General features: G+C 43.3%; 1 protein-coding gene across 1 annotated transcript in view; it reads left to right on the top strand.

Moving 5' to 3' along the window:
* nbas (NBAS subunit of NRZ tethering complex) overlaps nt 1-27,771 on the top strand; it is a 92,794-nt gene that overhangs the window by 40,144 nt on the left and 24,879 nt on the right. Inside the window, exons 28-45 of the mRNA XM_019871523.1 lie at nt 1,121-1,243; nt 1,430-1,532; nt 2,235-2,312; nt 2,381-2,535; nt 3,465-3,577; nt 5,475-5,588; nt 7,423-7,536; nt 8,527-8,684; nt 9,305-9,388; nt 10,477-10,641; nt 10,918-11,025; nt 12,536-12,659; nt 14,951-15,027; nt 16,815-16,952; nt 21,473-21,696; nt 22,158-22,268; nt 24,244-24,497; nt 26,392-26,738. Of these exons, the coding sequence (XP_019727082.1) occupies nt 1,121-1,243; nt 1,430-1,532; nt 2,235-2,312; nt 2,381-2,535; nt 3,465-3,577; nt 5,475-5,588; nt 7,423-7,536; nt 8,527-8,684; nt 9,305-9,388; nt 10,477-10,641; nt 10,918-11,025; nt 12,536-12,659; nt 14,951-15,027; nt 16,815-16,952; nt 21,473-21,696; nt 22,158-22,268; nt 24,244-24,497; nt 26,392-26,738 (2,590 nt within the window). The remainder of the gene's footprint in view (nt 1-1,120; nt 1,244-1,429; nt 1,533-2,234; nt 2,313-2,380; nt 2,536-3,464; nt 3,578-5,474; nt 5,589-7,422; nt 7,537-8,526; nt 8,685-9,304; nt 9,389-10,476; nt 10,642-10,917; nt 11,026-12,535; nt 12,660-14,950; nt 15,028-16,814; nt 16,953-21,472; nt 21,697-22,157; nt 22,269-24,243; nt 24,498-26,391; nt 26,739-27,771) is intronic.

The raw sequence follows: 27,771 nt of genomic DNA, 5'->3' as shown, positions 1-27,771 counted from the left end.
GCGGTTTAAAATCACCAACATGTCGCGCTGCTCTTCTTCTTCATCTGCTCCTCCTCGATTCCCCTCAGGGTGAACCCCTCAACGCGCAGCCGTGATGGGGAGGAATGAGGAGGAGGAGGACCTGTGGGGAGGGCAAAGGGTGGCAGACTGAAGGGAATGCAGATGAGGAGAGGAGGAGGAACAAGTCGGCTTCATGGTTCAATGTTGCCATTTCCTTTTTAAACATTTTTATTGGGGGGGGGGATGGGCGGAGAACCGCCGCTTCTGTGTGCTGCTTATGTAAATTAGCCAACACTCTCACGTTACGTTAAATTGGAAATGCAGGTTGGCTCCCGCATTGATTTCCAAAAAACAAGCGGATAACAAAATATTTGCTTGGTTTTTATTTTACGCCGAAGACACCTCTGATGGGGAAAAAAAAATGTGTTGGAATGAAATAGCTCGTAATAGTAACAGCGCATAATATCTTGATGAATTCACCTCACACACTTCTGAGCCTGTTACAACTCATTTACATCATTTCAATGTGGCTGCTTTTGAAAACCTGGCCCCCTCAAAGACACTTGCACTTGGCATCACGACATGTGGCAGGTGTGTCTATCATGAGTAGACCCACATAAAAATCTCAAGCAGCCATCCCCGAAAAGACAAAGTTTGCCATTTTGGTTTATCGTCGCCATCTTGGCCTTTTCCAAGAGTCATCATGACAAAATTCAGGAACATGAGTTGGCCCACAAAAATTTTTTGGAGAACCCATGCCTGAAAACACAGAGAAAGCCTTCCCATTTAGTTGGAAGAGGCCATTTTAAGGGTCCGTCTCAATTGCCAAGAAAATCCTGCATTGTGTGCACGTGTACTTCCCGTACACACGCGAAGAGAAAAACACAAGACGACTCACATTGTACGTTTCCAGTCTCCACCCTGTGAGATGCTCCAAAAGAAAGCTGTTTTTAGCTGCTAATAAATGCACAGCGAAAGCTCGTCGCCTCGCGCGGGCTTTTTCGGTCTGGATTTGCTGGCGTCAGGATAATGAGCAGCCTGGATTTCACCAGTCAACCTGTCGACTTGTTTTACCTGAAGAGCGTACGTGTGACTTCCAAATCCATGCTTGCGTTTGCAGCGTGGCCGAGGTTCTGGAGAAACACGGCCTGCAGAAGCCCGTTTCGTACGTCAGGAACAGTCAGAATACCCCAGAGGAAGCCCACCAGCTCATGGTCAAGCTGTGCCGACACACCGGACGCAAGTACGACGCCGCGATGCAACGCTCGCTGGCCCGCCTGCGTGATTATCAGCCACCATATGAGATGTCACACAATAACCATGCTCCTGTTTTAGTACTGTGCTTGTGTGCTTTTGGATCTCGGGACTGATTATATGGATTAAGGTCCCATTGGAGGTAATTAGTTTGGAGCTCATATTTTGTGCGCAGGAAGCCTGCAGTGGGCGAGTCCATGTGGAGGGGTCTGCTGCAGGATCTGCTGGACATGCAGCAGAATGTCTACACGTGTCTGAAAGCACACACATGCCACCAGGTGCAATGGAAATAATATCCAATTAAATGTGATAATGAAGAATCGGTTCATTGCTTTTATTTTTTTTGCAGTATTATTTATTCAAATAATTTTTTTTGTCATCCAACTTTGCCTTTAAATCCGGATTTATCTTTTCCTGCCAGTTTGGATTTCATTTTTGAACGTCGTATATATTTGAAAATGTTTGTTTAAATGTTTTGTTATTTATGTGGTATTTGTTGAATTTATTTGAAAAAAAAATGTTTTGTTTGGTCTGTTCGTTTTTATGTTTTTTCATTTTATTGAAGTTTGGAACATGTAAATGTTGCCCTTTTTTTAATTTGAAATTTCTTCCCTTATTTTTCATGTACAATTCCAAATGTTTATCCAAGTTTCATATTTACTTACCATTTGACTTTTAAAATTTATTGTTCCTAAATTGCGTTTTCAGCTTAACTCGAGGTTTTTTTTTTTTTGTTTTGTTTGTTTTTTTTAGTGGAGCACTTTAGCAGCAACCCCAGCCGGAACTAAGTGTTGTAGATAAATGCAAATCGAGCACAAGACAATTAAAGATAACTTAATTCACATCAACAATAAAACGGTAACAAAGTTAAAAGAATACAAATAAATAAGAGTAAAAGGAAGAGTCCAATCTTATGCTCTGTTAAAAGCCAAGGAACTAAGAAAGCTTTTTCTAAAATGCAATTCCAACTTTGACTGCAGATCTTTGTCGAGTCCCTGCTGTGCTCCAGCCGGCTGGAGAACGTGCGTCTGGCGGGACAGCTGATGCACTGTTCCACGGTACTTTTGCACTTCCCAGCGGAGTCCGTTTTGTGAAGCGTGTCTCGTCATCCTTTGGCTGTTCCCAGATCAGCCGGGAAGATTCTGTCGGTGGGCCGTCGCGTGGGAAGGGCTCCGCCGTCAAGGTGGCGTACGACAGCAGCGTGGAGTTGGTGCTGGCCGCCGCCAGGGAGTACTTCAACTCCTCCACCACGCTCACAGACCCCTGCATGGGACTGGCCAGGTGAGGCCTGCGCACAAATCCATCACTTCCTCGTGTTGGGCAACAATCGGCCATTGTAGTTTTTCCACCAGATAGACCTCAGAAGGTTTCGATTTGTTTTTCATTTCCTTAAAAAATATTTCCCGGATATTCTGACTCTACATTAATTGTCTGACACAAATCCAAAAATGCTTTTGTGCAAATAAAGTATCATTGATTGCACAGACCGAAATGGTCTGTAGCCCAATTTTATTTTTTTCTTCAATAATTTGTTTTCGCCCTCGCCCCCCTCCCCTTCTCTCTCTTCTCACCGTCGGCGTAATTACGCGATGGAACGGCCCGGCAACAAGAGCGCCTCATTTGTGTACTAAGTGGAGTGAAGTGGGAACGTTGTTTATTCCGGCAAAGCGTGCGAATCTCGGAGGCACATCACATTCATCTGAATAATGTTTGATTTGGCCGTAATGAAGCGGCTCATTTGGCCCTGCTACAAAACGCACTCGGTGTAATCGCCGCCTTTTGTTATTGACGCTGCAACCCCAATAAACATCCAGTGCTCCCGCCCCCGCTTTCATTTTAACCGGCTTTGCCGATAATCGTGAAAATCTGCCTCCCTCACCGAAAAGCTTGAGAATTGCCCATAGATGCTGCAAGATGGCAGCAAAACACAACCTCTGATTTAAATGAAAATCCTCACCACACTTTGTCATAGTTCCTTGTCACCGGGGTTCCGCAGAGAGAAGACATGCCTGTGAGTGTTTGTATGTGTTGCTGCTCCATGTGTGTTAAGTAGGAGCTGTATTCGAATTATCCTGACATCGATGTCAAATTTCTGTGAGCCCATTGATGGCTTTTCACATATGCTCGCATTACGGGCGCGTGTGGAACGTATCCCCCCCCCCCCCCCGGGTTGACGTTTTTGTCTTAAGTGTGGGTGTTGTGTCCTTCAGGGCTTGTCTGCAGCTGATCAGTGACTGCCCGCCGGCCGTTCAAGAGGAGCTTGACCTCATCGACGCCCTTAGCCTGCTGCATGACTTTGGCGTCAACATCCTGCCGCTACAAGGTAAAAGCCATCTGCTTTATGGGGAACTTTGAAAATGGCTTCACTCGGCCCAGTGACAATGAAACGGCCAGGCAAGTGGCTGCTGAGCTTTTCGTGCCATCAGCAGGTTGCAAGAGTGAGTTGTGTCCACACTCGTGCCAACGCTGAAGCGTACTAGAAACCGTTTGCCCTTCTGGTTGTTATACACGGTGGATTTAAGAACACGTCTTCGATACTGTCCTTCTTCTGGACTTGTTCCAACGGAACACGACGGGTAATCCGCCATGTTCTCAGAAAAGTCGCGTCTTGGATTGAATAGAGTCAGAGCTCCATCTAGTGGACAAACCCAGCAAGCGTGACTCTTAACACTGAACCTCATTTGCTGTTTTGTTTGAAAGTGTGACTGTATTAGCGTTTAAAAACTCCGGACAATTAGGATTATTTGAAAGACGGCAACTGCGGCCGATTAGGAATATTTTAAAAAGGGCAAATATAGACCGATAAAATTGCTCATTTTTCTGTTGGACTAAGATTTATATTATTACATACCTGTCCCCATGCCTCACCTCGTCACTCACCTCGGAACCCTTTTCTCCTGTCTTATGCCCGCCTCTCAGCAACCCTCTTTTTTTTTTTTTTTTTTTATTCCCACCTGAGTCGAGTTCCATTGCCAAATAGCGGGACAAAGGCGACACGGGAGGAGAAAGAAAAGCCAAAGAAAAGGTTGTTTGTGTAAGGTTATTGTACGACTTTTTCCATCGCTCAGGGCCGTGCCATTGTGCCGCCTGTCTTCTGTTTAAAAAGAGGAACACACAGACACACGTTTTTATTTTATTTTATTCTCATCTAAAGCACACACGGAGGTGCTGAATGGAAGGATTTGATAATAGATGAGCTCTTTCAGCATCAGGTGATGTGTGGGGCACCTTCCACACAATTACGGAATTCATTTTTGTGCTAGGCCCAAAGCATTCTACCGTTGCTGCTGGCGACTTACAAGTGGAATAACCGCTTAAATTTTTTTTTTTTCTGTTGTTCCTTGCCTCTATGTTCAAGCTATAAATGTTAAAAAAAAAAATTGTGTTAAAACTATTTAAATTGAACCTACCTAACCTTTCAATTCACAGTGTTCCTTATCTCAACGTTAAAGCTAAATAAACATTTAAAAGATATTCAAATTAAAAATATTATAATGAGAACTAAATGGATGGGGTAAAAATATTCACATCAATGCTACATTTAGAAAATATAAATTTGATCAAAGTAAAGCATTGAAAACACTCAAATTAAACAAAATTAAGTATTTGAACAATTCAAAATCAACGCTAAATAAACGTATTAGCCGAATAAGTGTTTAGGTTAAATGGAAGCTAAACATAAAAAAAAAAATAAAGTTCAAGAAATGTATTAAAATGTAAAAAATTTGCAATACTATTTCGATGCTGAAGCCACTACCTCAAGACCTCAAGTGCTAAGCTACTCTTATCTTATGTCTTTCCTTGCTCTTACTGTCTCTACAATAAGCCGCTCTCGCACAACTCTAATTGCCCCACGGGGATAAATAAAGTTTTCTGAATCTGAATCTGAATCTGAAAAAAAAAAGCTTCATTATTGAATTTTGCTAATGTTGATGTTATTCTTAAACATTTTTTACTTTGATATTTTCATTGATGTTGGTATTCTCATTACATTTTTTTGTTGTCTTACATTTTTGTCACAATTTAAGTGTGTTGGTTATTTTTGAAAACATTTTCTATTAATTAAAAAAAAAAGTAACATCTTTTTCATTTGTTCATTTTCAATTGTCATGCTTTGTATTAGCACCGATTGTACTTTGGAAATGTTCCACCCGTTTGTGTTTTGGAAATGAGTGTATGCCTTCCTGTCTGAGGTTTTGCCTTTGTGTCCCGCCGTGCAGTGCGTCTGCGCTCCGACCGGCTGTCTCTGGTAAACGAGTGCGTCACCCACTGCGCCACAGCCTACAAACAGTCCACCACTCTGCTCAGTGTGGCGTCTCTTCTGCGAGTGGCAGGTACTTTGGCTTCATACTCCGCGCGCCCGCCGGCCCATCTCATCGTGCTTGGCTTAACCGACGCGCGACATGCGCAGGATCATTAGTACAGTAACTTCACTAAGCAATGCAGCTGTTTGTTAAAGCAGTCAGGTTTCAAATTTGCCTTCACAGCACCAGATGGCTGGCCCTTGATGACAGAGGCAATTTTCTATCCTCTCATTGGTTGTTAAGAGCAATACTTGACACTATCTTCATCTTCAGTATCTGTTTTGTGGCTTGCCATTGATTGACAACTGAAGGCAAACAAAGAAGGCACAATACCAAAAGTTTTTTGTTTTTTTTAAAGTTCATGTTTGATTTAATGGAGACAAAATAATTAGATTTATTTTAACTCCCCTCCCTAACTCCCACTCCCCCCCACCCCCCAAAAAAAAATTACATTCATATCCCAAAGACTGGCCTCGGGGCATTTTGTTCTCTTTGCATCCAATCATCGGGCGCCCTCTCACCACAGACAGCGAGAGATGAGAGGTGGAATAAACACGTTTTCAAATAAAATGTGACGTGGGCTGCTTTTGAAGCATACACAGCTCTCAGACTGCGAATTTAATGTTTAATATTGATTCCTCATCGGCATGGCTACCACAAAAATGATAAGAGGAAAAAAAGGATCATGAAGCATTTGTCTCGCATTCAGGATTTTGGAATGGGCGTTCAGCTGATGTCCCCCTCCCCCCCACGCACCTGTAGTTGGCCCTGAATGACTTTGTGCAGGCTTGCGTGGATACTTTGTAGTGATGCTCCAAATAGCCTCCTTGCAGCCCCCACGATGCGGCAAAATTTCCATGATGTTTGAAACGGCGTCACTTGCCCTAAAAACTTACATTATTCTGCATGGTCTAGTGATGGACTACATGTTCCGACGTCATGGTCCTGTCACCACTGTAGAAACAGAATTCCATTATAAATAGTGGAACCCCATGGATAGCTACTGGTGATGTTCCACTAGGCTCTATGCCAAATCCACAGATTTTTACATTGTGTACGGTAGTCTACATGAATGTAAAAATTCGCTAGCATTAAAGTACATAGTTAGCAGTGTTCCATGAAGCTCAATACTTTACATAAATGTGGAGTTGTCAACATTACTTATTTTTCCAGTCGGAAAGGTAGATAAGATAGATAGAATGTGGCAAATTCTGATTTAAAGTACGTTTGAATTCTAGTTATGTCATTGCCAAAGGAATTAACCTGGTGGTAAACCAAGGACCACCTCAACATAGACAGTCAAATAAACATTTGTGACATTGTAACAGTAACACAAACACAGCTATTGTTTGACTGGTACTACTCGAGTGGTAATGCGAGTTGAATTGTTACTTCAGTCATATTGTACTGAGCAGCCTATACAAAAACACAGCTTACCATCCTCTCTTAATCATCCTTTAAATTTTTTTTTTTTTTTTTTTTTTTTTTTTAGTTGATCATGTTTTGTCACTGATAGAAGAAATAATGCTCGACACCAAAAGCAATCCCGCCAACACTGTGTCATGCAGCACCGATTCCCTCCTTTATGCCTTCTTTCTCCATATTTAATTTGTGCCCGGCAGAGATGAAGAGCCACCGCAGTCACCTCATTTATTGGGGCGGACGGCGATTAATATGCGAACTCGTCGCTCCGACCTTCGGCAGGAGGAATGAGATTTATTGAGACAGATGTTAGACGTGACGAGCAGGATTATGAGTTTGGCGTGTTCATCGAGATGAAGCAAAATCATTTTTTTACAAGCCGCATTTACGTGTGGTGTGTGTGTGTTTGTGTGTGCGTGTGCGTGCGTGCGTGCGTGTCAAGGGGATGACGAGGCCACCCGCAAAGGCCAAGTGTTGACCCTGCTCGCTGAACAAGCCCTCCAGTGTCTGGACTTCAAGGCTTCTTACATCCACTGTCAGGATCTCATGGCTGCAGGTACGTTGTTAGCGCAGCGCTAACTAAATTACTAGCTCAAGACACACACACACACACACACACACACACACACACATACACACACATACACACATTCTTGCATGATGTTACGATTTGTTGATCTGCTAACAGCAGCTCGAAAATTAGCAATTTCTAAAGTTTGTAGAGGCGTCAAATTCCTTGCTTGATTATTTGGGGAAACTTTGTACTTTGTTGAGCCTGTTAGTGGGTTGATGCTGTCAATGCCCAGGGCAGCTTCAAACAACATTTTTTTTTTGCCGTTATGCATTGATGCTTCTTGTATGTTTAAATAGCAGTCATCTGAAGACTTAGAATGACTGTGAGATAAACGTCAACTGAAAATGACCAGTTCGAAGCTTGAAATTTGAAGTTGTTGTGTATAAACAGACAGTTGAAGATGAGCGATCTGATCTTTTTATACTTGTGTTATACTGTGTGGACGTCTTTTAGTGGCTTTCATGGTTGGCTGTACCGCTTGATAAGACCTCTTTTCATTGGTTGCTTGGCTATACATTTTTTAAGCACATGCAAGAAGACACAAAAGAAAGGATGGTTAATAAAATCCTAAAGCGATGATGAGCTTTTTATATGTGACATGATGCTATATATCCTCTTTGGAAGCTTCATTTTTGGATGGATTGAGTCTGTTTGTGACCTTTCCATTGACATGTGCCAGCGTTTTAAACAATTACCCTGCTCGCATCCCGCCTCAGACGGTCCGATTCAAGGTCGACTGCTTTTGTGTGTGCGCCACCCAGAAGCGCGATTACGAGAACACAATATATTGACGTGTGTAATTATTCCCTGTGTGCTTTACACAATTAGCCGGCTGGGATTTAATGTGATTATGTTTTGTCTGGTCTCGCTTGGGGAAAAAAAAAAAATAATCGCACTGAGTAAAACTGCTCCAAGGGAAATCGCTCCGAGGGATGCGGCAGACAGTGTGAGAAACTTGGACGTGTGTTTCAGGTTACAGTCCGGCTTGGGATGTTTGCAGTCTGCTGGGCCAATGCGAAGGCTTCACTGACCTGGAAGCCAGACAGCAGCTGCTGGCCTTTTCGCTCACACACTGTCCGCCCGACAACATCCACGTGCTGCTGGCCGCCTCCAGCGACCTGCAGACTCAGGTAGAACCCGCGCATGCACACACAATCATTTGTTTGTAGTAAGCCCAAGTGTTCAGAAAATTTGGAGTGGAATTCTTTGCCAGTCACAAGAAGGAGTCATGCACACTGTGACAGTTTTTCAGGTGGAGTGAAATTAAATACGGGAGTTTCGGCCACTTTTACACTTGTTGCCAACAGTGCACCACCGGCTGTACCTTAAAAGTAGCCGGTCCAAAGTCCAGTAACAATCTAATCTTGTTACAGTGGACTCATGCGTGTTCCTGGGTCAGCATTTGTAGACTCATATTTGAAATTAATTTCTTATTTTCTTTGTGAAGTGAAACCCATGCTCATATGCAGATTTTTTTCTCACCAGCTGATTTTTTATTTATGTATCTATTTATTTAATTATTTATTTCACCCAGTACCCCACTTATATTGTATTTTTTTCCATGAATTGTATTTATTTCGTTGATTATTTGTGCATTTTTGCCGGGGTTTGTAAATTACCAATGAAATCAATTCTGATGGCAAGCTGTTGCAGTACCACAACAAATGTGAAAATATGCTCAAACAATAGTGTTCTCAATATAAAACTAAAGGGGTGTCCTCCATCTTGTGCTGCTCTTTGTGTGCTGCAGGTGTTGTACCAGGCAGTCAACTACCAAATGGAGCCTGAGATTGCAGAGGGTGCGAGAGAAGCTGATGAGAGCAACTCATCCAAGGTGTGTTTATTTGTATCGATTTGGTTCATACATTTGACCCCCTAAGTCTCTGATCGATTAGCTTGTCTGGTCTTCCGCTCCGAACGTCCTACATTTTGTGATTTCCTGTGTTCTTCCTGAATCTTTACCGAGACGTAAATCCGGTGTTAAGGTTTCTCGGTTCTTTTGGATAATTCATGCTTTTTCTTTTTTTCTCTTTTGCTGACTCTCTCACCTGGCCGTCAACCGGGCCAACTTTATGATGCTTTGAGTTGGCGTTTAATGTTTAATGACCTAACATGGCGTCGCCTTTTGAGGATGGATGGCTGCTCATTTGAAGCTATCTGCTGTCATTTTGTTGTCCCTTGCTCCTCACCTTTCAAGACGCTCGCGCCCTCCAGACATCTCCAGAGGCCTCCGAGTGTGTTTAGTCTCCAAAACAAACATCTTGAGTGAGTGAGTGTTTTAAGTATTGATGACACATTCAGCGGCCAGGCCACTCGCCCTCCAAAATATGACTTTTGAAATCCTTCCCCGCTGGGGGTGGGAAACCAGGCACTATTAACTCATTCACTGCCTTGGATTTTTATAGTCGTCAACTGCAATTCTGCCGTATACGGCCACCGACGTATATATTCGTCATGTGTGTTTTTCAACAGAAAGATTGTCAGCATGCAAGAGGGTCTCCCCCAACTTGTGTCTGGAATTCATGTTTTTTAAACTGCCGTAATGGCCCACACATCCCTGTAGATGGCGGTGAAGATTCGGTGGTGAATCTCATCTAGCTAGCTAGCTATGTCTTTGTCTCTCTCTCTCTCTCTCTCTCTCTCTCTCTCTCTCTCTCCCCCCCTCTCTCGCTCTTTCTCCCTCTCTACCTCTCTGTGTCTTAGCTCTCTCACACTCTCTCTCTTTCTCTCTCTCTCTCTCTCTCTCTCTGTCTCTGCTCTCTCTCTCTCTCTCTCTCTCTCTGTCTCTGCTCTCTCTCTCTCTCTCTCTCTCTCTGTCTCTGCTCTCTCTCTCTCTCTCTCTCTCTCTTTCTCTCAACCTAACCTACCTACCTAGCTATACATCTATGGCTCCATCCTCCCGCTATATTTGTCTGCTTTCAGGCGGCGGGTCCCCATGCGGTGACGGCAGGGGAGCTGCTCCACAGGACGACGGCCAAGACCATGGAGGTCCTGGCCACGACAGGTCTGACCACCAAGGCCGTGCTGAACGCAGTGAGCGATCACCGCTGGTGGAAGCAGTCGCTCAACTACCTGCGCCCACTGCACGTATGTACTGTCACTGAAATGTGTTTTTTTTTTTGTTTGTTTTTTTGACGCCGTCAACTAAAAAGGCACGACGCAACGCCGGCGCCTGTCATCCACATGGAAGTCTGTGCTCAAGCAGACCCCTCGACTAGACGTTAAACCTTTAAGTAGCAATGTCAGGTAATAGGTCAAACTTCCGTCATTTATGTACTCCTGATTTCTTCTTGACTTGCGTCTCGGCCCCTGAAAATACGTGACGGCGTGGAATAAAGTTTATTTTCAATTTTGTTTTCTCAGGGTCAAGATGAGGCCAGTGAGGAGCGCTCGAGTGAGAATTCCAAACTGGAACGTCAAGGATGTTGCTCTTTCTATCAAGAGCTCATTGACCTTCCCTATGTCGACCCGGTGAGTGGATGCACTTGGTGCGACCTGCGTTTCGCTTCTCATTTCAACGGAACGCATTGTGGAAAAGGGACCAACCTTACATAGTCCCTTCTTGTGTCAATTTTTTAGGATGTTTTATAAAAATCGTAATTTAAAAGGCTGATTGACACTCGTTATCAATGTTAGCTTTAGCCTTAGAATTTAGCCTCTCTGAAATATTCGCTGTAAATACCCCAAATAAAGACATTCATGTTTTGATTCCAATTTGGACAACCAAATTTAGCCTCTCCGCATGTAAATGTTTTTTTAGAGCAAATAATCATTAGATAGAAATGCAATTAACAGTAGTTAGCCAAAGCTAGCTGTATCGGCCTAACGTAACCCCGAGCATCTTTAAATGCAGAAATGAAGACATTCACATTTTAATTTCAACTTAAGGAACCTATTTGACTACTCTTGTAAACATTTAGTTGGATTTTATGCAACTATCATCAGATAAAAATGCAAATAATGCTCTTTGGGTATGAACATACGGTATGTGATAATTGTCGCTACATTCCATTTTGTGTGTGTGTGTTTTGTGTGTGTTTGTGTTAAACAACCACCGTACATAAACATACACTGTCATAAACAATTAGATCATGCCTGCTGAGATACACTGCAGTTGTCTACGACCATGTCTTCCCTTCTTTTTTTGCATTCTGGTTGCGCTTATTATTACCCCTCCTCGCCTCAAGCAACATTCTTAAATTACAGCAAATATGCCTGAGTGGGTTCTTGACTTGAGGCGTTTAATTAGATTTTCTTCCTCCTCCAGATGACTTCAAACAGCTCAAAATAAAAAAATTTAAAAAAACGAGGCGGGGAATAAATTAATATTGATTTCGCTAAGTCATTTTAATGCCAAAAGCAATTTGGGAGTTGTCGGCATTAGAGGGGGAAGAAGCGCAACGGCGTATTATCCAAAACGACTTGACATGTTGTGGGATAAAAAAACAAAAACAAAGGCGCTGCCACGTATAGCACACAGCCATAACTGTCAACAGAAGAAGTTACACAGAAATAGAAACATTGAAGTAAAATAGTGGAATGACCTTTGATGCTGGGGAAAAAGGAATCACCCTGAGCATTTTTTTTTCATTTTTATTTTTCAACCGGGAAACACAAAACCCTGTGGATTTGCTCAAAATAGTTGACCTGAGGTGAAACCGACAAAGCCAATAGATCTCCACTCGTGTCACTTTAATCACCGTCTGCAGGAAGCCGTTTGAGCATTTATTCCATATCCTTGATATCCAGCTTCAGGTCCATGAATATTTAGTGTGTACTTGTGGACTTGTGGACCAATAGTGACACTTGAGCAGCTCAAGTATTTGGACTAAATTTTCAAAACAGGTTTCCATTTCCGAACGTTTTTAGATTGAATTTGGAATCTGTCCCAATAGTTTTGTACAAACTGTCAGAAGATGTTTTTTTGTAGGAATACTCTTGCTGTTGTTGACCAGTCTTTCATCTTGGGGGTTTTTCTTAGAGTCAAGACGTGTATTCGTCCTACAAGGACGTACCCCCCGAGAACTTTGCCGAGGTGTTGCTCAGGACCGGCAAACTGGCCGAGGCCAAAACAGAAGGGACCACTTTGTTTCCTGCAACAGAAGGTAACAAATTCCCCCACAATCCCAAAACAATGCAAAAGTCGATTTTGCATCAACTGTCTGCTCACGGCGGAATGGTGACACGCCATCAAAGTAGTCCCGGTTGGCCCGCACGAATGGCTTTCGTCCAAAACACAGTTGAAGAGATGGCCTTCAAGACAATAAACGCACTGATCCATATTCTCCAACAGATGATAAGATGGAGGTACCATATTTGGAGAGTGACACCCCCCCCCACACACACACACACACACACACGCACTCGTGAACACGTTTGCACACACAGTGCATGTGTGTTGACGAGGCTTTTTTACAGCCGCCTGCGCCGATGAAATCCTAATACATCAGCCGTTCGCTCACCATGTGTACAATTTGGCTCTGACCTTGTTGAGCGAGTGAAAAAGTGTGCGCGCCTGTGTGTGATCTGATTGCGCATCCGCCGCGCTGCCTTTAACGTTCACATTTCGAAATGTTGCATTTCATCCGTTCATTTTTCCCCCACCGTGGAAATGTGGCAAGGCCTGTCCTTCGATCAAAATGCGACTTCTCATTTCAATTTGACACGTAAACGGCAGTTTTGGGCGGGTTAATCAACTATTACACTTGACACTGCTTTCTTACTCGTCAAATTGATCAGGCTGAGAAAATACGTCACTGTCAACCATGCCTTTGTGCCCTGCTCCCAAACAAACTGAACTTCTTTTGTTGACCACATGATTGCATGTTTTTGTCCTTTACGTGTGAAATTAAGATCACCTTTGATTCACTCACCAATTTTCTTGATGTAACCGCAAAGGTACGTGTACCTCGGTGACTTTTGAACACAGTCCGCCTGTGTTGAGTTTCTTTTTTTTTTCCTGAGCTGAAATAGCGTAGGCTTTCAAGTCAGGGTTATCTATTGCATGGGTGTGTGTTGATCCCTCTGGTAATTCCTGTCCCGATGGTATCGCTCGCTTGAGAGAGGCGTGTATAATCAGCTCATTGGGAGGTGTAGCTCATTGGAAGCCGCGGGCTCGGCGCGCCGAAGCCGATGACGAGGAGGAAGGAGAAAAGAAGACTCGTCGTTTTGTCACAGTGGCGTATCGCTCCACCCGTCGGCTTGATGCTAACCTCTGTGCTGCCCTTGTTCCCCCCCCCGCCCCCCCCAAACCCCTTTTACTCTCTTCTGGCTTCTGTTCCATTGACCCGTTTTGCTGCTGTCAGGCTGAAACCTCGTATGCCCATTTTTTTTTTCTCCACAGATTGATATTATTGATCTGTCCCCACGTCGTCTGTTTTGACATGAATATTAAACAACAGTGTTGAAAATCACAATTCTCTAAAAAAGTCCCGCCTTCTGCCTCCTCCGCCTCGAACAGGGAATTCAACCTCTCTTCCTAATTAAAACGGATAGTTTTCCACATTTTATTCCCCCGTCACTTTATTTTATTTTGTCACCTCCCGTCTGACGAGCAACGCCGGTTAGGTTAATGATTCATTTCACTTGCCGCCCACACAACTATCGACAGTCATTGCAATTATACATCCAAACGGTATGTGCATTCTGAAATTCATCAAGAGTGGCCCAATCATTTTGCATATGCTGCAAATGACTTTTTTTTTTTTTGCCCCCCGCCCCAATGCAATGCACAAAGGCGTTTCAAACTAATTCCACACCGTGATGGAATTGCTTAAGGAGACCTTCTCACGCTCTTTTTTTTTTTCATTGTGTCATTCCAAAGTGAAATTGCATTCTTGTGCATTCATGACAGCACATGATGACTACATGAATTTCCATTGTCTGCTCACCTCCCCCCCAAAAAATTTTGATTATCATTCTTAATGAAATTTTGTTGCTGTTGTTTTGCTTTAATAGTGACCTCATAATGCACATTGACCGAGTGAGTTGATGTGATCACACACCAATATGAATTACGCCCACTTCTGCAACACGCCACATAGAACCGCTGCAGTGGATTCACAACGTTTTAATCATTCGCTTTCCACAAATGGGCATAGGCTAATTTGGCATTCGGGCGAAACTTTAAAAGTGCACTTTAGATGAAAGTTAGGTGGAGTGCTCTTACTAGGAATGGCCGCGTCCTTTTTAATCTTTGAATAAGTGAGTCCTCTTCCATGCCAGAAGCATACAAAAGCATGAAAAAGATAGACGAAGAGTAGCCAAAGTCAAGGGGGAGATTTTTAATGATGCTGCCCGACTTGTTTCCCGTACTCACTCACTGTCATTTGTATTCAGACAACACAGCAAAAGACTCCCGTCGGTTGTTAATCCAACTCTTCATCCTTGTCCGCAGTGTTGCTGCAGCTGGCCAACGACGCTTTTCCCAGGGACACCACGCTGGCGCTGTCCTACTTGCTGGCGCTGCCCCAGGTAGGTGGACGCCAAGTCCGGCACCGACAGCTCAATTCCAGTAGAAGCGCTGGGCACAATTTCTTACACCTTCTGTCCGTATTGATGAAACCCTATTCATTTTTTTTCCTTTTTTTTTAAACTCTGTGGTGGTGGGGGAAAAAAAGCACAGCTGTGAGAAATTCCCTCACATTGGTCATCTGTCAGCCGCCGCTTGTCGTGAGACCCTTGATAGGATCATGACATGATGGACCGAGTGTCTTTCGCCACTGATCGTGGATTTCGCTTGAAAGTTCAATAGAGTCGTGTGACTGCCAAATATTTTCAAAACAGACTTACCAATGGGCGGCCCGGTGATCGAGTGGTTAGCGCGTCGACCTCACAGTGCAGGGGTTTGATTCCAGCCTGTGTGTGGAGTTTGTATGTTCTCCCCGTGCCTGTGTGGGTTTTCTCCGGGTACTCCAGTTTCCTCCCACATTCCAAAAACATGCATGGTACGCTGATTGAACACTCAAAATTGTCCCCGAGGTGTAAAGTGTGAGCACGGATGGTTGTTCGTCTCTGTATGCCCTGCGATTGGCTGGCAACCGGTTCAGGGTGTCCCCTTACTACTGCCCGAAGACAGCTGGGATAGGCTTCAGCGCGCCCCGCGACCCTTGTGAGGATAAAGCGGATCAGAAAATGGATGGATGAATGGATGGGTTTACCCATATTACCAGCCATTTTTCAGCATTTTGACGGACCTTTCGAGGGGCCACAGTTTGTTGCTCCGTGACAATAACCCGCGAAAAGAAAGGCGAGACCGGAAAAATCACAAAATGAGTTTCCAGCTTTTTCCGTTATTTAGTAATCAGCAGTAACACATGGGTTGTGTTTCCCAAAAATGCCCATTTCTGACCAAAAAGCAGGGAAAACATTTTTTGCGTGTGAATGCCAAGCAGAATGTTGGCTTTGACCCAAGATATATTTTGCCTTTCTGACACCCCAAACTACAAAACAACAAAAACAAGTCTGAGAAAGGCCTTCTGATGCTAAAAAGAATAATTTTGAGGGGGTTATGTTCCAGATCCATCCCCACTAGGTGAAAATCTGCAATGCAGAGAGGCGATATAATTTTTTTCTTCATAGTTTCTACACATTCCATTTTACAAAAAAAACACATTTTAAAGTAATGCTTAGCGACTATTCTCATTCTTTTGCTGTCAACAACTGGGAGACAATCATATCACACCAAGGAAACAAAAACAAGAGAGCGTCTGGCTTCTACAGTTATCCAAAAAGCGGCACAGTATGCGTGCGTCAAGTTGCTTATTTGTCTCACAAGAAGCAATTAAAGACTGTCAAAGATTGAATGATTGTCTGTGTCTTATGTGTTGTGTTATTATGTTATTATGACTTCAAGTTAGCGCCGCGAGAGTGGCTGCCTTTATAGCAGCTCCTATACTTTTTGTTCTTCTACTTTCTTCCTTTCATAACTTTGATGCTGTAAATTGGGAATTTCTCCATTGTGAGACAAATAAAGGTTTTCTGATTCTTATTATTCTTAAAATTCCAAGCTTTTCACCCGAGCCCCTTTCTCAAAGGAAAGTCAAAACAACTGCCCCGTAACACACATGGGGCAGCAACACATACAAACACACACAGGCATTTTTAATTCTCTCTGTGACGTGGGAATGACAGCATTTAGTGTCCAAACGCGGTACTACGCTCAAGCATGCAACTGTAAATTTCAATTTTTTTTTTTTTTTTCCTATCTTGTGAAAACATCTTTCAAATATCTAACTTGTCATCTGCTGTTTTCTGTGCAGGTCCTGGATGCCAACCGGTGCTTTGAGCAGCAGTGCCACTCGGCCTTGTCCCTCCAGCTGGCCGCTTACTATTATTCGCTACACATCTACAGCCGCCTGCAACCTTGCTTCAAGGACAAGAAGCACACGCTCTACCAGGTCTGGTAACTCGTCGTAGGCTTGATGATGTCACCACATATTTCAATGAGTGAAGGAAATAACAGCAGAAGGAAAGAAAAGGGGGAACCGATTTAGCTATTTAGCTAGGTAGCTAGATAGTATGTACGAGATCCATTTTTCTATTTCTGTGTTTTGTTTGTGTTTGTGTGTGTCCCAATCTGCATCAAGTGCACGTTAACTCTCTCGTTGAATTGTTTCGTCTCTATCGCATAATTTCATAGCCGCCCCAATCAGACCCGCAACACTCAAGGCGCAGAAGTCATTTAGTTGCAAATAGTGGCGGAATTCTCTGAGGGGCCGACTCAAGGTGTTTGATTTGTTTTTTTTGTTTTTCAGCCTTTAAAAATCAACAGCATGTTTTCACGCTACACTAGACATGGGGAGATATTGAACCTGAGGCAGAGAGAGAGAGAGAGAGCGAGCGAGTGAGCAGAATTCAGCTGAGCTGATTTTATGAGTTGATGTAAGCTGGTGAGAGGGACAAAATATTTGGACCACTTCTCAGTGCGGAATGTTGCTCCCTTGAGAACGCCGCCACACAATCACGCCATTTAAATGGTCCAAATTAGCTTAGAGAAAAAATATGTGAAATAATTTGTTTTATAAGTTAAAAATGAAAGTACATTTAAATGAAATGAAAATTAATTGAAAAGAAAATAATACTCATGCAAAATGTTGAGAAACATCACATTGATGTAACAATCCATATTTTTCTTTTATTATAATTACTAACATTGTTAATGTTGTTATTGCTTCATGTAATTCAAAAATAGGTGTATGATTCACTTATTTTTCTAATCAATACATTTTGTAGAATTCCTTCAAATTGTATTGTTGCACTTCATCGTATTGAGAGCTGTTCAAAATATTGAGAAATTTTGCCCTCACATTTAAGACAACTGAAAAATTAGAAACCGTTCTGTGTGATGCAGCTGAAATAATCCACTATTATGCAAAACATATATAAAACATTGATATAAATGTGAATAAAATATGATATCGTCACGCTTTCAAAATGAATTTCACCAAACAAGTGAGCACAATTAGCTTTGTCAAGGACCAACTTTTCACTTGTGTTGGTTCTCAGTAGTGAGTCGGCGTACCTAATGAATTGTCCAGTAGTTCCACTGTAGAAAACGTCCACTGGCACTTGAAAGTTACCGCATCATCCCGCCTTCATTTTCTTGTCACTTGTCAATTTTCATCTTGTTCCGCCTGCCGACTGGTTATTTATTAATTAATCAATGTATTTATTTTCTGTCACTTATACCCAGATTTTCTCACGCGCTTTTAACTTGCAAAGCCTTCTGGCGCTCCCTTGCCATCCGATCGTCGCGCACACACACAAGAGTGGCTGTGCATTTCCAATGGCAGCCCGAAGGCAGAATAAGCCCACGTGTCTTTATCTCTCACTGTTCACTTTTCAAAATGACCACTGATGTGACGATTCCACCACCTGTGGCACAACGTGACGTGGCTTTAGCGACGCCTAACCCGACCTGATCAATTGCGCCGCGAAAAGAGAACTTTCTCCACCTGGGCATTTTATCTTTCTGCCTGTTGACTATTGATCAGGAGGACTAATGGAATGCATCTGTGGGAATGGCGACACACAAATAAATCACCTGGATCGGCTGACTTGAGCCCTTGAGGTTGTTTATGTCCGCCTCACTTCTCCTTCTATTCATTTAGCAGTGTTAAATGTAAATATAAATCTCACCAAACTTCTCAAGGGTGAGGATTAATGTTCGATTCGTTGTTTTCTAACTTTAGCTCATACACACACACACACACACACACACACATATATATATATATATATATATATATATACACATATATGTATGTATACACACACACATATATACAGGTATATAGTGGATATAAAAAGTCTGCACACCCCTGTTCAAAGGCCAGGCTGTGATCAAGATAAATCACTTCACAAAGGTTTCCACCACGATCATGACCTCTCACCCGATTCAACCGAGACTCAAACCCAGAAGCTTGTGTGAAGCAGATTTGTAAACCGCTAACCACTGCGCTAACCCTCATGTTATTAAATATAAAACCAATTTTCTCTACTGAATAGAAAGTCGTTCAAGATTCCATCCTGGGTAAAGATTAACACATTAGCCGAATAGCTAGCGGATTGATTGAGACGAGCCCTTTGTTTACATTTGGCATTGACTTGGCGACTGCTGCACCACTGGGCTGAATCTCCATTGTTGGAGCTGCTGCCTTGTTAAGTCGCCATTATGGAAACTCACTACAAGCCCGACGACTGCCAAGGTTTTACAAAATTGCATCTCCCTGAACGAGGATTTCAAGTGGGCCAGTTTTGCACCGTGGTGCAATTTCAATCTGTCGGATTCATTTGATCACCCGGCGGTTACAGTATTTTTTACATTTATTTCTTTGGTTTGGGGGTCGGGGTGAAGGGATTCTCAAAGTCGCCGCTTGCTCCCTATTTATGCTTAGTCACTGTTTACACTATTAGCGCTAATGAGTGCACTGACTGCTATCTATGACATAACTACAAGTCATTAAAGTCATTACTCGCTCACTTGTTCCCCGGAGAGTGCAACCGTGCCGTCCTTCTTTTACAAAAGAGCCGCGCATGTGCTTGCCACTGGTTTTAAACTCGTTGAACGCCGGAGGGTATCGTATGTTGGAATACGAGTCGGCAGTCGTATGTTTGTGTTTGCCAGGCGGCTCACTCTTTGCTATAATGGGACGACAGCTGTTGGGTTCACCGGAAAAGCCAAGGGCCTCCGCGCACCTGGGGCCGCGGCCAGAATTGTATCTGGATAGAGAATTAATCCACAAAGTAAAAAAAATGTGGTGAAACATGGCCTAACAGACTCTTACACCACTTTCTCAATCATCTGTCCTGTCCGAACTTTTGATTGGCAAATCTGCCAGGGAGCAAAGCAGCTAAGGACTTAAGGTTACGACACACACACACACACACACACACATACACACACACACACACACACACACACACACACACGCACACATGGTATAATTATCTTTTGCAAATACCATGAAGCAGTGGCCCACCTCATCCAACCGGCCCATGAGCTTCCATCTCAACATTGACTAGTGTGAATTAGAACTGAGGAGCTGACATGATGTTCCCGCAGTCCAATTTCCCGCCGCAGGCCTGAATCACATTGGCCGTTAAGGCGGCTCGCTACATCTGGGCCGTATTTTTCCAAGCGCGCAGGAGAGCAAGGCACCCCCCTATTGAATTGCCTTCAGCCGCCACACTTTGTGTTCCTGGCAGTGAAATTAAAGAAGCAAGGCTTACATGCATTCGTACGGTCGCTGTCCCGGCTTTCCCGGAGGCCATTTTGGAGGCAAAAGAAGAATGAAAATAGCCTCATTAGTTTTTCAGTGAAAGGCAGCGGAAAAGCGGGCAACTTGTCGGGTGCAATGCCTGCACCGTAACGATAAGCCAAAGGGGCACTTGGTCCACAAATCGGTTACGCACACATTCCCCACTGCCATTATGCACCTAATTTTCTTTTGTCTTTAAATGACAGCGTGACAAAAGTATTCTTTTATGCTCTGTGGCCACAAAAAAAGAAGAAGAAACACAAATAGCACTAAATGCTGTGTTAAAAAAATAAAGAAAATAAAGAAAATAGTCTCTTCACTTTACAAAGGAAATACATTCCTCTGGAAGCAGCATAACCAGGACTAACCTAGTTTCAAGTAGTACTGAAGTCATAATTATAGTAAACAGTTGTATTAAAACACTTCTCGGACATAACTATTTAACAATTATATGAAAAACGGTAAGTTACGATGCCAACTGAGCTTACCTTGTTGTGCTGCATGACCAAACTAAGTACTTCTTGTATTTGTTATATCTAGCTCTTTTACTGGAGCACAAAGCAATTTTGACACTGTTCGAGAATGGACCTAGTATCGAGACTTGTGGAACACCACAAGTTTTCTGCTATAATGTAGGGAATTTCCATGTCATATTTCACATGTATTATAAAAACATGTGCTGTACTGCGTTCGGGTTGGTTAGTGATGGACTATGGTGCTTTCCGACTTGAGCACAAATTCACGTCACAATGACTCGTCATTACTGCAGAAAACTGGTGATGTTCCACAAGGTTCGTTACTCGGTCTATAAATGTATTGGTCAAAACTGCCTGTTATTGCAAAAAATAATAATAATAATAATTGTGGTGTTCCACAGGTCTCAATATTAGGTCCGCTCTATGTGATTGTCAAATTTACCAGGAGAACCTGTTTGGTATTGTTTTGATTTTACATTTCCTTGGAAGATTGCAAATTTGACTTCAAACCGCCATCCTACAGCAGTACCTTACACACAAAAGTTCAATTTTCAGTCTCACTTTTGTTCATTTTTACCCATAGTGATTCACACCAGAAAATTAGCTTGATAATAAAGCAGCATAATTAGCAGCCTGTGCCGACATGTTCGCATGACTCCCTCATCTTCCTCTTGTCGGCAGGCTGACCCAAAGGAGCTTATCCGACTGGTCACCCAGCACGTGTCGGCCTACTCGGGCTGGCCCGAAGATCTGCAGAAATTGATTGTGCAGTTGCAGACGTACAATGAGCGATTGAGCGACTACACGCAGGCGCAAGTGCTGCAGGGTCTGGGCCGTGGCGTTGACGTGCAGCGCTTCAGCTCCGACCCTGATTACAAGAAGGAGACCATCCTCGGCTTGGCTGAGTGAGTCCTATGCAAAAAAAATATATGTATTTATTTTTCTGTTTTTGAAAGTCTGACCTAAAACGAACAGAATGAAATCCAAAGCAGTATTTCCCATATGGAAATAATGTAAATCTGGTTAATCTGTTACAGAAGTATTAAAAAAATACATTTTTATAGATAGGAAAATAATGAGTAATCTAAACTTTTTGCCCAATTGTGTAAAAGAAGTTTCAAGACCTATCTCACAGTCCAAGCAAGCTTTTATTAACAACTCAAGGCAATAGCAAGCTTACCGGTCTGCTTGGCAACATTGACATGCCCACAAATTGGGGCAACATTGTCGAAAACATCCTTTCAAAATTTCAGCCTTTAGAAGTCCTCATGTATTATGTCAATATTTGCTTTGAGATGTATGTGTTTGTGTGAAGCACTAATGATTGGTCATTATTTTCCCGTCCTCTGTGTTTGCGTGTTCTTAGGACCCTGGACGACGGCGTGTATGGCATCTCGTTGTCACTGGCTAAACGCTACCGTGTTCCTCTGTGGGAGGTCCACATGACTCATCTGGAGTTCCTTTTTACAGACAGCGGGTATGCACATGCACGCACACGCACGCGCACACACACACGCACACTCTCACAGACATACAGTGATGCAGTGCATTTTTCTTTTCATCTTGTGCAAATTGCTCAATTTCGCCTCATTCAGACAACTTTACCCAACTTGCCTCTAATGGACTGTACACGCTCTTGAGGCTGACTCTTTTAGGGGAATCCCACGGGATGGGAGTCAACTTTAGGTTTAATCACGGGATTGGGACAGGAATATCCAACACTGAAGGAAAAAAAAAACTTAGAGTCCATGCGGAAGAGGGGTAGGGGTGACAAACTTATTTTATTTTATGTAGCTGACCTCCAAAATGGGAGTGGGAATTATTCTGAATGGGAGCGGGATGGGATGAGAGTCGTTTTCACCGGGACCGGATGAGACAGGATTTTTTTATTAAATTTTTATTTCAATGGTCTGTAAAGGGATTTTTTTTTCTCTGGGGGTGGGATGGAACGGAACTGAAACTCCACTTCCGTGTCACCCTCTCACACACACACATGCACCCATGGCAGCCACATCATTAGGTACACCAACCAAGTTGGACACCATTGTGTAAGATGCATGGCACCTTCGCCAAAGCAGGATAATCTTCATTGGGATAAGCACCAAACTCATCCCCAACATACACAGGCAAGGTTGAATTACATTGTGAGCTCAATGTGCAGGTTTTTTTTTTCATAATACTGCTAATTGGCATTCAGGAAATACATTGAAGTGCCTTGGTGGAGGTACTTATGCTCAGTTTATAGTGTCATGTGGTGATCATACAGTATATGCACACACTGGGACTCATTTGTTTCAAATGACATCATTTCTTAAATAAGGGCAAATCACTGCATTTTTTTTATATTTACTGTATTTGTACTTACAGCCCATTGTGTTTTAAAAACTGTATGCCGGGTGTGCATATGCATTTGTATGCTTGCGTGTATGTGTTTGAGCATGTGCATGTAGATCAGTGAGAAATATTCGCCCTGTCATGACAGGATATAAGAAAATGCTTCATGGATTGTGTTTCATGATAAATTATAACCAATGGTGGGCCGTGTGTGTGTTTTGGACAATTATGTGTGTAGCCGTCCGTGTATTTGTGTCTTTGGGCATGTTATTGATTGACTGCATGCGTGACTGCTGTTAATATTGTAAAATGGAGCTGGTGGAGGCCACTGGTGCATTGCAGAAGAGACTTTTGCTCTATTTCACCGAATAGAAAGTGTGGCCAAGATAGATTACACTAGCGGACCCCGACCGCGACGTTTGGTCGCGGGCTACATACATAGCCAGACAAAAAAATATATATATCTTGTCTTTCCAGTTTTTAGAGCAACCAGGTGTCCTTTAAAGCAGGGGTGTCCAGATTCGGTCCTCATATTCAGCTCCCAAAGTTTGTTTCAGTGAGTGACATGAAAATTGATAGACACGTCTATTATTCGTGAACAGGCCCACCAAAAAGTCTCAAGAACACATCCCTGAAAATGACACAGGAAGTCTGCCATTTTGATTCGCAGCAGCCATTTTAAAGTCATTTTGGGCCTTTTCCAGGGCTCCTTCAAAGAATATTTTGCCCTCAAAACCAGTTTCACCCAACGACATCAAATTTGGTCGACATGTATATCATGAGTAGTTCCACAAAAAAGTCTCTAGATAAGAAGCCATGCTAAAAAGACACAAGGAAGGCTGTCATTTTTGTTTGAAGTCGGACAATAGTGGATCATCTTGGTGTTTTTCAAGGGACATTCAGAGAGAAAATTCTGCCCCCAAAGTTAGTTTCACTGGCAGTCGGAAATTTGGTAGGCATGACTTTCATGGGTAGGACCCACAAAAAAGTCACAAGAAGCCATGCTTGGAAAAGGCAAAGGAAGTCTTGCATTCTTATTCTGATAAAAATGCAAAATGATCAGTTAGGCTTATGTGTGACGTTATTCTACATATGTGATGTTGCTAATTTTTTCGCAGTCTGTCCACCAAGGACATCGAATCCCGCAGCGAGTCACTGGGCCTGTTGGCCACGCTGAAGAGCGACCCGCAGAGCTTTTACGGCCACATGAGCAAGTACGTGCTGCCCAGCGTGGAGGGCAGCGACCTGAGCCGGCTGCTCTACTACTACACACTGCTGGACGCCGCCGGCTGCCGGCCATACATGGCCGCCGTCGCCATCACGCCAGACAGCCACATCAAGTTGCTCAAGAAGCTCCGTGCTGTGGCCAGCGGTGAGTTGTCAATTCAATTTGAGAAGTTATCATCACACATGTACAGAAATAGTGCAACCAAGAGAAACACTACCAAATGACTAGAAAAGACTCTTGGAAGTGGATGAATACAATTTCATGGAGCAAATATTCAAATTTAGGGAGCTTATGTTGGTCAATGCTTCTGGTGCTCTATAGTGCTTTGCTTGCCCTGACCACTCACCACTGGTCAGTGTCCTCGCCAAGGTGGTTTGTGAGCAAGTTTCACTTTGTTACCGCTTGAGTGAGCAAAGTTTACAATTGAACGGCTGGCGATGCGGCGACCGGTCTCTGAGGACTTTGCGGAAAGGTCAGCGGGGTTTTCACGCCTCACTTGCGCCGTCTGCTGTGTGATGACGCTGCAGCTTTCCACACATGCTGCCGTCTCACGCGCAACGCCATTGCCAGGTTGTTATTGTTTTTTTGCCTCATAAATGTGTCACAGAGAAGCTGGCCTTGTCTTGGTTGTTACTTTCCATGAGGAACTTGTGATTTTATTTTGTTGTTAGTTTTAAATGTGTTTGTTTGAATGTTCTCGAATTATTTAAAAAAATATATATTTTCAATTTTTTTCTTCATTTTCTTGTTTGTTTACACATTCACTGCTCATTAGTTTCCACTTTTACATTTTTGTTTAAATTTTAACACGACGCTCGGGCAGTTTAGCTCAATATATTTTTTTCAATTGTCAAATATCTATTTTTTTAATGACATTTTTTTCCTTATTATATTCTAATTGCAAAGGTTTAATTTACGTTAGAAATTACCCAGACACATATAAAGCATATGTAATTGATTTATTATTGTCAAGCAACCGAACAAAATTCTTTTTCCGGTAATGTCCCACATGATTGGCCGCTTGTTGCTTGGCAGAATTTGTCACCCGCAACCATCAAACTGCCCCACCTGCCAGCATCATTAAAAATGCATATACGGCCAATCTAATGTGTTTTAATTGTGGTCTGACGGCACCCCGCGGACGGGCAGACACATGTAAATACATGTGAATGTAAAATATATACTGTTGGGAATGACACTAAAGCACACGTTGTACCCTATTTGTGTATGCGATTTTGCTCACAACACGATACAGACGGCCATTTGAGTGTGTGAGTGGGCGGGGGAGTGAGCATTCGTATGAGTGCAGCCTCCACTCTTCTTTGGAGCTCAAGTGTCTGCCTGTGTCTGTCTGGAATTGCGCGCGTGCGTGTGCGTGTGGGTGCACGCGTGTGCGTGGTAGTCACGGTTTGATGTGTGCATGCGTGTGCGCGCGTGCGCATATGTGCATCTGCCACCCATAGGCGGGCCACTGTTGAATATTTCAAGCTCAGACAGGCTGCCATACTAATGCGTTTGTCTGTCTGCTTTACAGCACGCATGACGCAAAGCAACAACAGCAGTCACGTGCATATTTTGTGTTGGGACTATACATCAAGATGGAAAATATAAATATTGTATGACTGTAATTTGAATATTAAAAAATCATAAAAGCTAACCCCCGGGAGCATTGCACAAGGCTCCAAATGAAAAAAACGAAAATTTTTTTACATTGTGCAGATGCAAGTATCCATCGTAAAGTGTATAGCATTAAAAACTGTTACAAAGAGTTCAAGATATTTAAAAGATGAGGATAGAAATAAGACGCTTACTAAAATTACTAAAAGAGCGAGCAGCGCAAGAACAAGATTTTAGAAAACAGTTTTAAAAAGGCTCTGAAAGACTTGGTATGGGGAAGGCATCATTTTTAACCTGAATTCTGGTAATGGTCAAGAGTCCCCACACTCATTTTATACAATGTATTTATTTTTAACTAACCTTTCCTTTTGAATGTGCAAACCAATAACACGGCAAATTAATTTCTTTCATTTGGTGGCAGGCTTAAACTACCGCCACCTCACGGACGAATCCCGGGACCCGCTGGCCGCTCTCGAACCGGTCCTGACCAGTCAGAACGTGTTGTCCATCTCTAAACTGGCCCATCTGCTGCCGAGGCCTGGCGGCAATGGCCAGGGGGCGACATTGTCCGCCAGTGCGATCCACGCCACCTGGCTGCGCAATTTGTTCTGGAAGGGCGACGCCCAGCTGCTCAAGAGCCCGCCTCTCAACGAACAGGACTACCTGCACGCGTACGACACCTGCGCCAAGTACCTGGACAGGCTGCTTCCTGTCCACGCCGTCCACTTCCTGGATGATATCACCTTCTCCACTGAGGCCATCACGCATGTAATTAAGTTCCCATTTGCAATTGTCATTATTTCTCCATTGCGCTAGAGTAACACAATTATAGCAGCCTGTTGTTTTTCCTCCTCCTGTTGCTCTCCACTCTCCACCATTTTTTCTAATCTGACTACTTTTTTGGCCCCCCCTCCCTCCATCCATCCCTTGAGTGAGCTAATTTCTGCCTCTCCCGCTTTCAGCGCCAATTAAAGTGTAGCACCCAGCAGGCTCCACTGCGCTCCCCGTGCGCACTTTAACATGCACTTTATCTCCCTGAAACCTGCTGTCATGCCTTTCTCCATCAACTCCAAGGGGGGGGGAAACCTTGACTCCTCTCACTGACTCCCTTTTGCCCTCCCCCCCATGACACGTACTCCCCACACATGATGGATGTCTCCATTTCCCACAAGGCCACGGGGCGAGGGCACAGCTGACCGCCCACTGGACCTTATGTACTCGGTGTAATGTTTTTGTCAGAAAGTGGTGGGAAACGCTCACTCTCTCTTGGCCTTTTCAGATGATTCATCACAGAGAGAGAGCGTTTTTAATGTTTAACCTTCAGCTTGTAGTTACTGTTGACGCCGCTTACTCATCCACTCGACACTTTTCGGCCCGCCGCATACTGAGCCACCCGGCCGAAAGCGACTGGACAGAACAGGCTTTGAAAAAAATGACTCCCCCGCCGCGCATCAGACAATTGAACCTCGAGCGTCTAAACCAAATCGCTGCAACACAAAAACTACAACACTGCAATTTGAGAAATTTACATACATAGTTTTGCAAAAAAATATGATGCTATTGTCAAGGAACAACATCTCCCACGTTGCAATGCAGTTTAGGCAATTGAAATATTGGATAGCTGCAAAACCAGTGGCCGATGGTCCACACTCCCAAAAAAGGTTACAATTCATTTACCTCATGAGGCTCTTGTAGTGTGTGTTGTCATTCTATCTATGTGTGGTAAAAGCCATGAAATTCCACCTTCATTGCAAGGTCATTTTGGCTGGAAAAAAAAGGTGCAATTCATTCACACCATTAG

This window comes from Hippocampus comes, unplaced genomic scaffold (assembly GCF_001891065.2).
Source record: "Hippocampus comes isolate QL1 unplaced genomic scaffold, H_comes_QL1_v1.1 scaffold100, whole genome shotgun sequence".
In the NCBI taxonomy this organism is placed as follows: domain Eukaryota; kingdom Metazoa; phylum Chordata; class Actinopteri; order Syngnathiformes; family Syngnathidae; genus Hippocampus; species Hippocampus comes.
This window is presented reverse-complemented; position numbering and strand designations above follow the sequence as displayed.